Source organism: Portunus trituberculatus, chromosome 43, assembly GCF_017591435.1.
Source record: "Portunus trituberculatus isolate SZX2019 chromosome 43, ASM1759143v1, whole genome shotgun sequence".
Lineage (NCBI taxonomy): Eukaryota > Metazoa > Arthropoda > Malacostraca > Decapoda > Portunidae > Portunus > Portunus trituberculatus.
In genome coordinates this window covers 5,784,171-5,795,953 of record NC_059297.1, presented here as the reverse complement: position 1 = coordinate 5,795,953, position 11,783 = coordinate 5,784,171, and the positions used below count along the sequence as shown (strand labels likewise).

General features: G+C 40.7%; 1 protein-coding gene across 1 annotated transcript in view; it reads right to left on the bottom strand.

The window, feature by feature from the left end:
• Window positions 1–10,072: 10,072 nt before the first annotated feature.
• LOC123518403 overlaps window positions 10,073–11,783 on the bottom strand; it is a 4,657-nt gene continuing 2,946 nt past the window's right edge. The window contains exon 5 of the mRNA XM_045279216.1: window positions 10,073–11,211. Within this exon, the coding sequence (XP_045135151.1) occupies window positions 11,125–11,211 (87 nt within the window). The 3' untranslated portion in view covers window positions 10,073–11,124. The remainder of the gene's footprint in view (window positions 11,212–11,783) is intronic.

Sequence of the window (11,783 nt, the reverse complement as noted above, 5' to 3'; positions counted from 1 at the left end):
TCACTTACATACATCAAGAAAAAATGGAATTACGTTTTTTGAAAAGTTAAAGAAAGGTAAAAAAATAACAGCAGTTAAAAAGGAAAATGAATGAATAGGAAGAAATTGAAAGGAGAAGTGTATTTGCATGCGTGCGTAATAGAAAGACGGAAATTAAAATATGATTAAGAAAAAGGAATGAGAGAGAGAGAGAGAGAGAGAGAGAGAGAGAGAGAGAGAGAGAGAGAGAGAGAGAGAAGAAAAAAAAAACTTTCCTAACTTACTAATTTTGCCTGAAGAGTATTATGATGTGAGAAAAAGGACTAACCAAGATGTAAAGCATATACCTTGTGATGTGGAATAGAGGTTTTCATGTGCCAGTGTATTGGATATTGACATGTGTTTGCTGGGAAAAAGGAAAGAAAGAAGCTAAGAAAAAAGTACTCTGGAAAAAAGGAAAGAGTTAGATTTATAAGAGGAGAAGAAACATAATAGAGAAGTGAACTATGAAATCGAGATGGGGAAAGGAAAGAGTTAAGGGTTATAAGAGGAGGAAAACCAAACAAGAAAAGTGAACTATGAAATCGAGAATACTTTTGTGTGGATGGTATAAGAAAATGTACCCCAGAAAACCGTATAACATAACCAATAGACAAAAGTTATAGTAAGTTTAGAGACGAAAGGAAAAGTAAGAGAAGAAACAGAAAGGGACTCACGTATCCATTTACATAATTGAGTTGAAAAGAAAAAGAATGGAACAAAAAAAAAATCAGAAAAAAAGAAAATGTAAGTCGAGTAAAGAAAATGCGAAAAAAAAACAGACGGAGAGAAAAAAAAAATCAAATCTTAATAACATCAATAAAAAAAGATCGAAAAAAAACTGAAAAAAATATAGAAAAACAAAAAAATAGTGGAGAAACAGGGCAAGAAAAATGACAAGCTTCAATTAAAACAAGTTAAAAGAGGGAAAACATTGAAAAATCCAAACACAGAGGAAAAGAAGGTACTCTCAAATCTATTTACGTATTATGCTTGAGTTGCTGTTTTTCCTTCTTGTCCCTCCGCAGCTGGCTCACTCTCCTAATGAAAGCGGTGAGGTCGTCTGTGACTTGTCCTTCGTGGAGCTGAAGTTGACGGAAAGTTTGGTGTACCGTGCAGAGAGAGAGAGAGAGAGAGAGAGAGAGAGAGAGAGAGAGAGAGAGAGTTTATGGCGGAGGAAGGATGAGTGATGAACCGTGAAAGAAAATGAGAGGGTGGAAAGCAGAGAGAGAGAGAGAGAGAGAGAGAGAGAGAGAGAGAGAGAGAGAGAGAGAGAGAGAGAGAGAGAGAGAGAGAGAGAGAGACTGAACACGAATTTTTTTGATAAAGGTAGTTAATAGATCTAGTCAAAAAAGAATGAATACGAAAAGAAAGATGTAATAGACGGAAGAACAAGAGGAGACCAATTAGCAAGTAGAAAGATTAGTGACTTGTGGAAAGAGAGAGAAGTAGAGAAAGGGAGAAGAGAAGAGAAGAATTAGCTACGTAAATTAGAGAAAAATAGATTAAATGTCCATGTTTTTTTTCTATTTTTACATTTCTAAATACCAACCTAAAAAGAAAATGTGTCCTTTAAGCCTCTGTCATTTAGTGTAGATAATGAAAAGAAAGTGAAGAATTAGCTACGAAAATTAGAGAAAAATAGATTAAATGTCCATGTTCTTTTTTATTTTTACATTTTCAAATAGTAACCCCAAAAAAACCTGTTCCTTTAAGTCTCTGTAATCTAGTTCAGATAATGAAAAGAAAGGAGAGAGGTAAAGTATGTTGAGAAAATATACGCAGAGGGAGGAGAAAGAAGGAAGGAAAGCTGGTGGAAGAAGGGTGGAACGGAAATTATATTAGGAGAGGAGAGTTAATCATGGAGTTGATAAGAAAAAAAAGGAAATTGCTGGACAGAGAGATTAAAGAAAGGGAGAAAGGGTAATGACTGGTGAGAGATAGTGAGTGAGTGAACCAAGGCCGTTAGATAGGACTTGCAGTGTGTGTGTGTGTGTGTGTGTGTGTGTGTGTGTGTGTGTGTGTGTGTGTGTGTGTGTGTGTGTGTGTGTGTTTGAAGAATATGCAGTGGAAACATTTAAGCTTAAGGTAAAGGAAGTAAATAGAAAGTCAGCATAAATGATAGTGTTGGTTAATAGTGACAAGATAGAACTAAAACTTTGCGAAGGACCGAAAGATATTAAATTTGTTACGAAAGAAGAAAACAATGGAATAAATAGATACTGACGTGTTATTATAGTCATTATTATTATTATTATTATTATTATTATTATTATTATTATTATTCTGATGACTTAACACACCTGGATTAATGAAATGGAGTGAAGTAAATAGGTGGTCTACATCTCCTGTTTCTCATCCCACTCAGCACGTCCTCCTTCACCAGCTGATTTTATGACGCTATTACGGCAAATGTGTGGGCAATATTAAGGCGACGTTCCTGGAGGCGTTACTAGTTAATATCGGAGGAATCAAAACATTTCTGGAACTTTTAGAGCCGTTGATCGTGATTGCCGTATCTGTTGTTGACATTAAATCTGACAACAACAACAACAACAACAACAACAACAACAACAACAACAACAACAACAACAACAACAACACTGCTACTAACTACTACTACTACTACTACTACTACTACTACTACTACTACTACTACTACTACTACTACTACTACTACTACTACTACTACTACTACTACTACTACTACTACTACTACTACTACTACTACTACTACTACTACTACTACTACTACTACCACCACCTACTACTAAATACAGAAAACGAAGTGAGGAAAGAGGTAAATGTAAAAATAATGGTGTGGCTCTTACGTATCTATGAGCAACATTTTGACATTACAGCGTCAGGTTATTGAGTTGTGAGGGAATATTGGTATAATTCGCTTCATCTCCTCTCATCCTCAAGGCGTTGCAGTGACAGAAGAAGGAGAATGTTCATGTTGCACTAATTGGACAAGTGAGTGGGAGTGTGATGGTGTTTACGTGTTTCGCGACGTGTGTGAAAGTGAAGACTGTACCGAGCGTTCATTAACCCCTTCAGTACCATGACAAGTTACTATTAGGCGATTTTATACAGCTTCAGAAACTCATGTGGGGATTAAAATAGTGAAGCTTCTGGAGTATTAACCTTATGACTTCCATTGAACCTTGCTAGTGTAAATAAAAATCGTCTAATCACACCCAAAACTCATGGTAAAAATGTGTTTCAATACTGAAGGGGAGGTTAACTACATGTAAAGTATATGTCGGGTATGTGCGGGCTAGTCGAGTGGTAATTAGTCGCAGCGGGATCAGACCTGGTGGGCTTTATGGCAATGGCGATGGTTACACTGTAGTAATATCCCTTCAAGCCTTTCCTCGTGCCTCCTGACGGCGACGCAGTGGAAACGACGCCCGCCATTACATGAACTAGTCATTGACACTACAGGGATGGTTTTTCTTTGTTTTCCTTTTTCTGTTTCTCCGTTGCACCACTTCGTGTAATAACCGGTGCCACGTATCGCTCAGCCACGCGCCGATCAGTAAGAATGCGTTGTGAAATACCGACGTGATCCTGTCTTCACTTCATCCAATATAAAAAGGAAAGGAACACAGCTCAGTGAAAGCAATTTCTGTCCTTTTACAGTTTCTGCAACCTAAGAACTGAAAAATCTTAATGAAAAAATCTTTTATGAGAGAGAGAGAGAGAGAGAGAGAGAGAGAGAGAGAGAGATATTAAGGATTCCTCTGTAGTGCGGGGTCTTACCGGTGGCGTGTATTGCTTTAACAGGCTGGTCAGGGCGCTTGGCCAGTCACACAGTCTGCACCTGGACGCATCACGCGCAGCAGTGTGGTGATGGAGTTAGGGACACTTATCAGATTAAAGCCATGCATCAAATTATAGAGATGTACGAATGTATCCTCTGTGGTGAGAACTGCGGCAGCGGTCACCGGGTACTCAAGGCGTGGCATGTGCTGGGTTGTGTGAGCAGTGGGTGAAGCCGAGCGTCTGTACACATGACACTGGCTAGCAACTTACGTTCCTCATTTTTTTTTTATGTAAGAGGAAAACTAGCAAGGGCAAAAAGATGAATATTAGAAAATAAAAGGCCCACTTGAACTGTAGTCTCCATAAAAGAATCAAAAGAATTACTTAAAATTCAGGGACAAATGTCTCAACACCTCTCTCTAAAAGAACTACTTCTTAGGCTCACCGGGATTGGAATTTTGATACATATTCGTCACATTGGCTGTAGAGAATAAGCGTAAAATTAAAGCTATAATCATGAAGTCGCAGTGGAAAATCCTTTAAGGGCTATTTTCGAGACCCACAGAGACCTTTAACCCCTTCAATACTGAGACACTTTTTTTCTTACTTTGAGATTTGTTTACGATTAGACCATTTTTCTTTACATTAGGAAGAATCTGTGGAGGTCAGAAGATTAACGGCCAGAGTCTTCACTATCTTAATCCCCAACATAAGTTTCTGAAGCTGTATAAAACCACCAAATAATACGCAGAATGAAAAGGGAAACGCGTCATGGTACTCAAGGGTTTAAATCTAGTTCTAATGCAAATTCTTCACTCTGGCTATGCTTAATACGTATAACTATCACCAGAACCATAAAACACCCTTGAAACCACCAAATACTAAGTAGAATGAATAGGGAAAAGTGTCATGGTACTAAAGGGTTTAAATCTAGTTCTAATGCATATTCTTCACTCTGATCATGCTTAAGATGTATAAAACTATCACTAGAAACATAAAAACACCTTGAAACTAAGAGGAACCTTCACTGTAACCTTTTAAAACTAATTGAAATGAGACACCGCAACGTTTGGGAGCATCGCCTGGTGTGAAGAGTGTGGTAGATGGAATGGAGGCGGCCCCGGACACCTTGCCAACCGGGCGTGACTTTCTGGTGGCCGATTTGACATAAGATCCATCCTCCTCTTCCGTTTTCCTTCCTTCCCTCCTTCCTTCTTTCACTACTGTTACCTTTCCCCGTTTCCTCCTTCTCTCTTTCTTTCTCTCCCTCTCTACATCCTCCTCTTCTGTTTTCCTTCCTTCCTTCCTTCCTTCCTTCCTTCCTTCCTTCCTTCCTTCCCTCCTTCCCTCCTTCTTTCACTACTGTTACCTTTCCTTTTCCTCCTTCTCTCTTTCTTTCCATCTCTCTCTCTCTCTCTCTCTCTCTCTCTCTCTCTCTCTCTCTCTCTCTCTCTCTCTCTCTGCATCCTCCTCTTCTGTTTTCCTTCCTTCCTTCACTCGTTCCCTCCTTCACTACTATTACCTCTCATCTTTTCCTCTTTCTCTCTTTCTTTCTCTTTCTCTCTCTCCCTCTCTGCTTCTCTTCTTTCCCCCTTACTTTTTTTTTTCCTGTTCTCTTTCCATTTACTTTTATACTCTCTCTCCTTTCTTGTCTCCTAAAAAGCCATACGATATTTCCTCCTACATTTCTTTTCTCTCTCTCTCTCTCTCTCTCTCTCTCTCTCTCTCTCTCTCTCTCTCTCTCTCTCTCTCTCTCTCTCTCTCTCTCTCTCTCTCTCTCTCTCTCTCTCTCTCTCTCTCTCTCTCTCTCTCTCTCTCTCTCTCTCTCTCTCTCTCTCTCTCTCTCTCTCTCTCTCTCTCTCTCTCTCTCTCTCTCTCTCTCTCTCTCTCTCTCTCTCTCTCTCTCTCTCTCTGTATCGTTAATCTTGTTAAGTGGCTTCAAGTAATAACTCAGTTGACAATACTTCTGCTTTTTTCTCTTTAACTTGCTTCCACACAAAAGAAACTCCAGTGTGTGTGTGTGTGTGTGTGTGTGTGTGTGTGTGTGTGTGTGTGTGTGTGTGTGTGTGTGTGTGTGTGTGTGTCATGAATGTTCCTGTTGGTGTTTATGTGTTAGTTTGAATTTTTTTTTTTTTAGAGAAGAATCATCTAATCAATATTGCGTTTTCTCTTTCTTTTCTTTCTTTTTTACTTTCTCCTTTTTTTCTCTCTCTTTTTCTTTCTCTTCTCTATATTTTACCTTCATCACCTTTATGGAAATCTCTTTTTACGTTTTTTTTAATTCGTTTTTGTGTTTTTCAGTATCGCCAGCACGAGAGAGAGAGAGAGAGAGAGAGAGAGAGAGAGAGAGAGAGAGAGAGAGAGAGAAGAGCAGAAGTATTTTGTCCTCCGCTACACGCAAAGGGTGTCAGTGAAGAGCAGGGAGGAGGGAGACAGTGGCAGGAGAGAGGAGGGAGAGGAGAGAGGAGGACGGAAGAGGGAGAGGAGAGGGAAGAGAGGGAAGGGAGAGGAGAGGGGAGGAGGGAAGAGGGAGAGGAAAGGGAAGAGAGGGAAGGGAGAGGAGAGGGGAGGACGGGAAGAGGGAAAGGAGAGGGAAGAGAGGAAGGAGAGAGAGGGAGGACGGAAGAGGGAGAGGAGAGGGAAGAGAGGGAAGGGAGAGGAGAGGGGAGGACGGGAAGAGGGAGAGGAGAGGGAAGAGAGGAAAGGGATCAGGAAAGGGGAAAAAATATTGAGAACTGAAATAAGAAAAATATGGCTAAAAGGAAGGTTATGGAGATGACATGTCGGTGTGTGTGTGTGTGTGTGTGTGTGTGTGTGTGTGTGTGTGTGTGTGTGTGTGTGTAGGTATGTACGTCTTTGGGAGTGGTCAGGTAATGTTTTTCTTTCTTCTTCTTCTTTTCATTCTCCTTCCTTCCTTCCTTCCTTCCTTCCTTCCTTCTTTCTTTCCTTCCATGTATCCCTCTCCTCGTCCAGTGTTCTCTCGTATCTTTCTTTACTCCCACTTTTCCTTTCATCCATTCATTCTTTCATTTATCTTTTCCTTTATCTCTCTTTCCTAACTTTTTTCTTCTTTCCTTCCTTCCTTTCTTTCTTTTCGTCATTTCCCTGTCTTTCCATAGTTTTATAGTTTTCCTTTTTCCTCTCCTTTATACTTCCTTTTCTCCTTTCAATCTTTCTATCATTCTTTTTTACCCTCATATTCTCTCTCTCTCTCTCTCTTTCTCTAAGCATCCGTTCACTCGTCCATCCCTCCATTCCTTCTAAATTCTCCTCTTACATTCTCTCCATTCCTACCTTACCATCCTTTCTCCCTTCCCTTCATCTTATTACCACTCTCTTCATCCCTCCATCCTTATTTCTTTCCTCATAGTTCCCATTCTTCATCCTTCTCGCCATCTGCATCTCGCCCTTCCCGCATTCCGTCTGTCTGTTCTACCTTCGCGTCCTTCACTGCCCTCCTCTACACTGACATCAAAGTAGAGTATGCCATAAGAGCTTCCGGAAGGCTGATTACTATGAGCACCAAGAGGAAGACAAGGAAGAGGAGGAAGGCCACCAGCTAACGCGAGAGAGAGGGAGGGAGAGAGAAGGGGGTTGGGTGACGGGGAGTGAGTGAGTGAGGAAATTGAAGGACGTAGAGAGGAAGGAAGGGAAGGAGAAACGGAGGCAAGAGACGTAATCGGAAAGGAGAGAGAAAAAAAAATGAAGGAGTGGAAGAAAAACGCTTGATAAAACTAAAGAGGTAAGAGAAAGGAAGCGATGATGAGGAAGACGAGAAAGGAGAAAAGGAGGAGGAATACAGCAAAGAGAGAGAGAGAGAGAGAGAGAGAGAGAGAGAGAGAGAGAGAGAGAGAGAGAGAGAGAGAATGAATGTACAGGATAACACACGCAAGATACAGGGCTTAGCTGCAGGCTCAGTTTCACGGGCCCATCCCTCAGCCTTGGGGATTCTGACCGCTGCTTGGGTGTGTGAAGGGGCAAAGAGAGAAACTCCCAGAGAGAGAGAGAGAGAGAGAGAGAGAGAGAGAGAGAGGGAGAGGGAGAGGGAGAGTAATCCTTTAACCCTGGATAAGCCGTTGAAGTCAGGTCATGGAGGAAAAAAGAAAGGGAAGGGGGAGAGAGAGAGGTCTTGTGGCCTGTAATGCAAAGAACACTTCCTCCTCTTCTTCCCCCAAAACACGTAGGCTTTAATTAGAGGAGTACAAGTCAAGGTTGAGTTCTCTTTAGGCATAATGTGCTTCCTGGTGCATAGTGTAGCGTGCTGTGTGTGTGTGTGTGTGTGTGTGTGTGTGTGTGTGTGTGTGTGTGTGTGTGTGTGTGTGTGTGTGTGTGTGTGTGTGTGTGTGTGTGTGTGTGTGTGTGTGTGAGAGAGGGGTTATTATTGGTGGCTGTGGTGGTTATGGTGGTGGTGATATGCTGTGGTGTTGTTAATGTGTGTTTTATGTTTGTTTTTGTTTCCTTTCTCTTCCTTTTTTTGTTTACTTCTGCTGTTACTACTACTACTACTACTACTACTACTACTACTACTACTACTACTACTACTACTACTACTATCACCACCACCACCACACGCACACACACACACACACACAGGGAAAGCCAGCATATTCTTCGGACATTTCATTAAATTTCCGCTTCGTCATATTTTTTCGTTATATTTACTTATCCCTTGTTCTCTTCGTTCTTACTCCTTCTGGTCTTTCTATTTTAATTTTGTGACGCACGTTTCAAGTATATAAAAGCTGAAAAGAGACGCGAAATATGCAGAAGAGGAGGAGGAGGAGGAGGAGGAGGAGGAGGAGGAGGAGGAGGAGGAGGAGGAGGAGGTAGAAGTGGAATGAATAGTAAGTGATTGTTATAATGATGGTGATGATGATGATGATAATAATAATAATAATAATAATAATGATAATGATAATAATAATAAATAATAATAATAATAATAATAATGATGATACTACTACTACTACTACTACTACTACTACTACTACTACTACTACTACTACTACTACTACTACTAATATGAAAAGATTAAGATGTAAAAAAGACGAAGAAGAAAAAGAAGAAGAAGAAGAAGAAGAGGAAAAAGAATATTAAGAAGAATTTTAAAAGAAAAAGAAGAGAGAGAGAGAGAGAGAGAGAGAGAGAGAGAGAGAGAGAGAGAGAGAGAGAGAGAGAGAATTGTGTATTAGACTTTGGTGTTTTCTTTGATCTTTTCTTTCATATATTCCCCAAATCTTTCTTTTTCGATATTCGTCTTTCTTTTAATCCTGATCCTGTGTGTGTGTGTGTGTGTGTGTGTGTGTGTGTGTGTGTGTGTGTGTGTGTGTGTGTGTGTGTGTGTGTGTGTTGTAAGCCCTCGATACTCTGTCTGGATTCATTTGTGCTTCAGTTTTCTTTTGTTTGGGTTTTCTTGATCCTTACCTACATTGGTGAATAATTCTGGAAAGCAGTGACCTATTGTGTCATTTTTTAGGCAAGTTATTGTTTTAGTTTTTTTATGAAGGGAAGAGAGCCAGATTAATAAAAAGGCTCACTTGAATGCTGGCTCTCTACAAAGGGAAAAACGTCAGCCAAAATTAGGGAGGAAAGGCCTCGATACCTCCCTCTTAAAAGAAGACAAGTCATAGGAAGTCGGAAATACAGATGCAGGGAGGGAGTTCCAGAGTTTACCAGTGAAAGGTATGAATGATTGTTATTTCTATATATATATTTTTTTAAAGTTCATATTTGAGTGTAAAGTTGTTAGTCACGTTTAGTCTCACTGTAATTGTTCCTTCCATTTAAATTTGGTCTATACATTATTTCATGTCAGTATTTGAGTGTACAGTTGTTAGTTAGTCACATCTAGCTTCACTGTAATTGTTTCTTTTATTTAACGGAATTACATTTGAATTTGATTTGTTTTTATATTATTTGTTCCACTGATAAATTTGTGTGATATTTTTTTTTTGTTCTGCTCGTTGTTGTAATTGTGCCAGAAAGAGTGAAATGCGTTTTATCTATTTTGTTCTTTTCCTTGTTATCTGTTGTTTCCGTTTTTTATGTAATTTGTTTCACTGATAAATTTGTGTGATGTGTGTTTTTGTTTTGCTTGTTTCTATAATTGTGATTAAGGTATTTGTAATTTGTGTCAAAAAGAGTGAATCAGAGTGAATTGATTTTTTATCTGTTTTTATCTTGCTTTGTTTGTTCTGTGTTGTTTCCTCCTGGACGAGAGGCTGAAGCGAAGAGTGTGTCCCAGAAGGATAAATTGGTTTCTTCATAGGTTACATAAGCAAACAAATATATGTACAGTTTTATTTCTTACAAATAAGTAAAATATATTGTCTGTCTGAATTTACTTGTCATTTCTTTACATATTATGAATCGTTCAACATATTCAGATCATAAAGACACACACACACACACGTACACACAATATTTTGATATATATGTTGACCATTTTCTTACTCTGCAACTTAGGTTAGTAGTGTATATGAATACTTACACCGATGCTTATACATAGACGTCAGCCTGTATGTGCACAATGTAGACTATGGATGCCGCCAATAAGATTCTTGTTCCCACTCACCAAAAGCTGTTGTCTTCAACAGAGACGTGACGCGGGGACTGGCACTGCGACGCGATGCTGTGCGGGTCTTCCTTTGTCATGGCGCAGGCAAGTAAAGCCACCGTTTTCTGTACACACACACACACACACACACACACACACGGGACCGTCTAATCTCTCTGAGCCTCGGAGAGATAAAAGTGCGAAGCGACTTGTTTATCCAAATACTTAATATATTTTTTTATTCTTATATTTTTGTTTTGACGCCGAGTTTTCGTGCGCGTGAGCGATTGTGTATCTCAACTTTAAATACTCGTATCCCTCATAGTCCGTGAGCGTTGTTGTTTTCCAGACAGTGACTTGCTCCATGTGTACTCTGCATGGCTATGGAGGACTGAGCTGCGCGCGACTGCTTACTGACTGGATGACTGACCTGCAACGTGGCTAACTTTTTATGGCTGTGTGTTGACTCGCTGGATTAATGAACAGGGGATGTTGTTTATCTGTGTTAGTTTGGGCAAAGTGTTGGCTGGCTGACTGGTTGGCTGACTGGTTGGCTGACTGGTTGGGTGACTGGTTGGCTGACTGGTTGGGTCGGTAGCTTGATGATGGGTTGAGTGGCCAGCGTGTGACAAATTATGGAAGTAACTCTGCCTAGAAGGTCCTCATTGCATCATTCAGTCTTCTTACCATCTCGTCAAGGTCCAGCTGTATTAAGTGCCTCCTTTCTGAGCTACTTCAGACTCCTTTGTGTACCTCGCTGCGGGCTGGCCTCGTGACGTCCTCTACAACTCTATGGCTTCAGGGTCCTTGTAGGTGAAGCCAGCACGGAGGTTCCTGTAGAACTTCAAAACTCCCCACAAGGCCAGAATCTGGGGACGGAGGGAGACGGCGGCAGGCTTTGAGAGAAGTGGAGGCGTATGTCAGAGCAAGTTGAAGTAAATGAGGGTGAGTTTAGGGGTGAGTTGAGGCATACGTGAGGGGGAAGGACGGCCAGAGTTAAGGGTGTGTGGAAGGGAGGTAGTAAAGGACGTGATGGAAGGCTAGAGGCTCACAGGAGACGGTGAGGAGTTGGGAGGAGGAGGGAGTGTGAGGGAAGACAGGGACATGGGTACGAATGAATGAATGAAGGAATGAAGGAAGGAAGGAAAAAATGAAGAGAAAAAAAGATGGAGGAATGAAGGAAAAAAGGGAAAAGTAAGAGAAAGAGAGAGAGAGAGAGAGAGAGAGAGAGAGAGAGAGAGAGAGAGAGAGAGAGAGAGAGTAGTGATGTTGGCCTGGTGATAATGACGTCTCTCTGGCCCTGTCCGATTACAGTCGTTTCATTTCGCTGTTTCTCTTAAGTGTGAAGGGTATGTGGCTCACTCACACCCCTCTGATAATGCACTATGCTGACTAGTATTAGCTGAAGGTGTGAAGCAAACTGTGGCAGAGTATAACGATC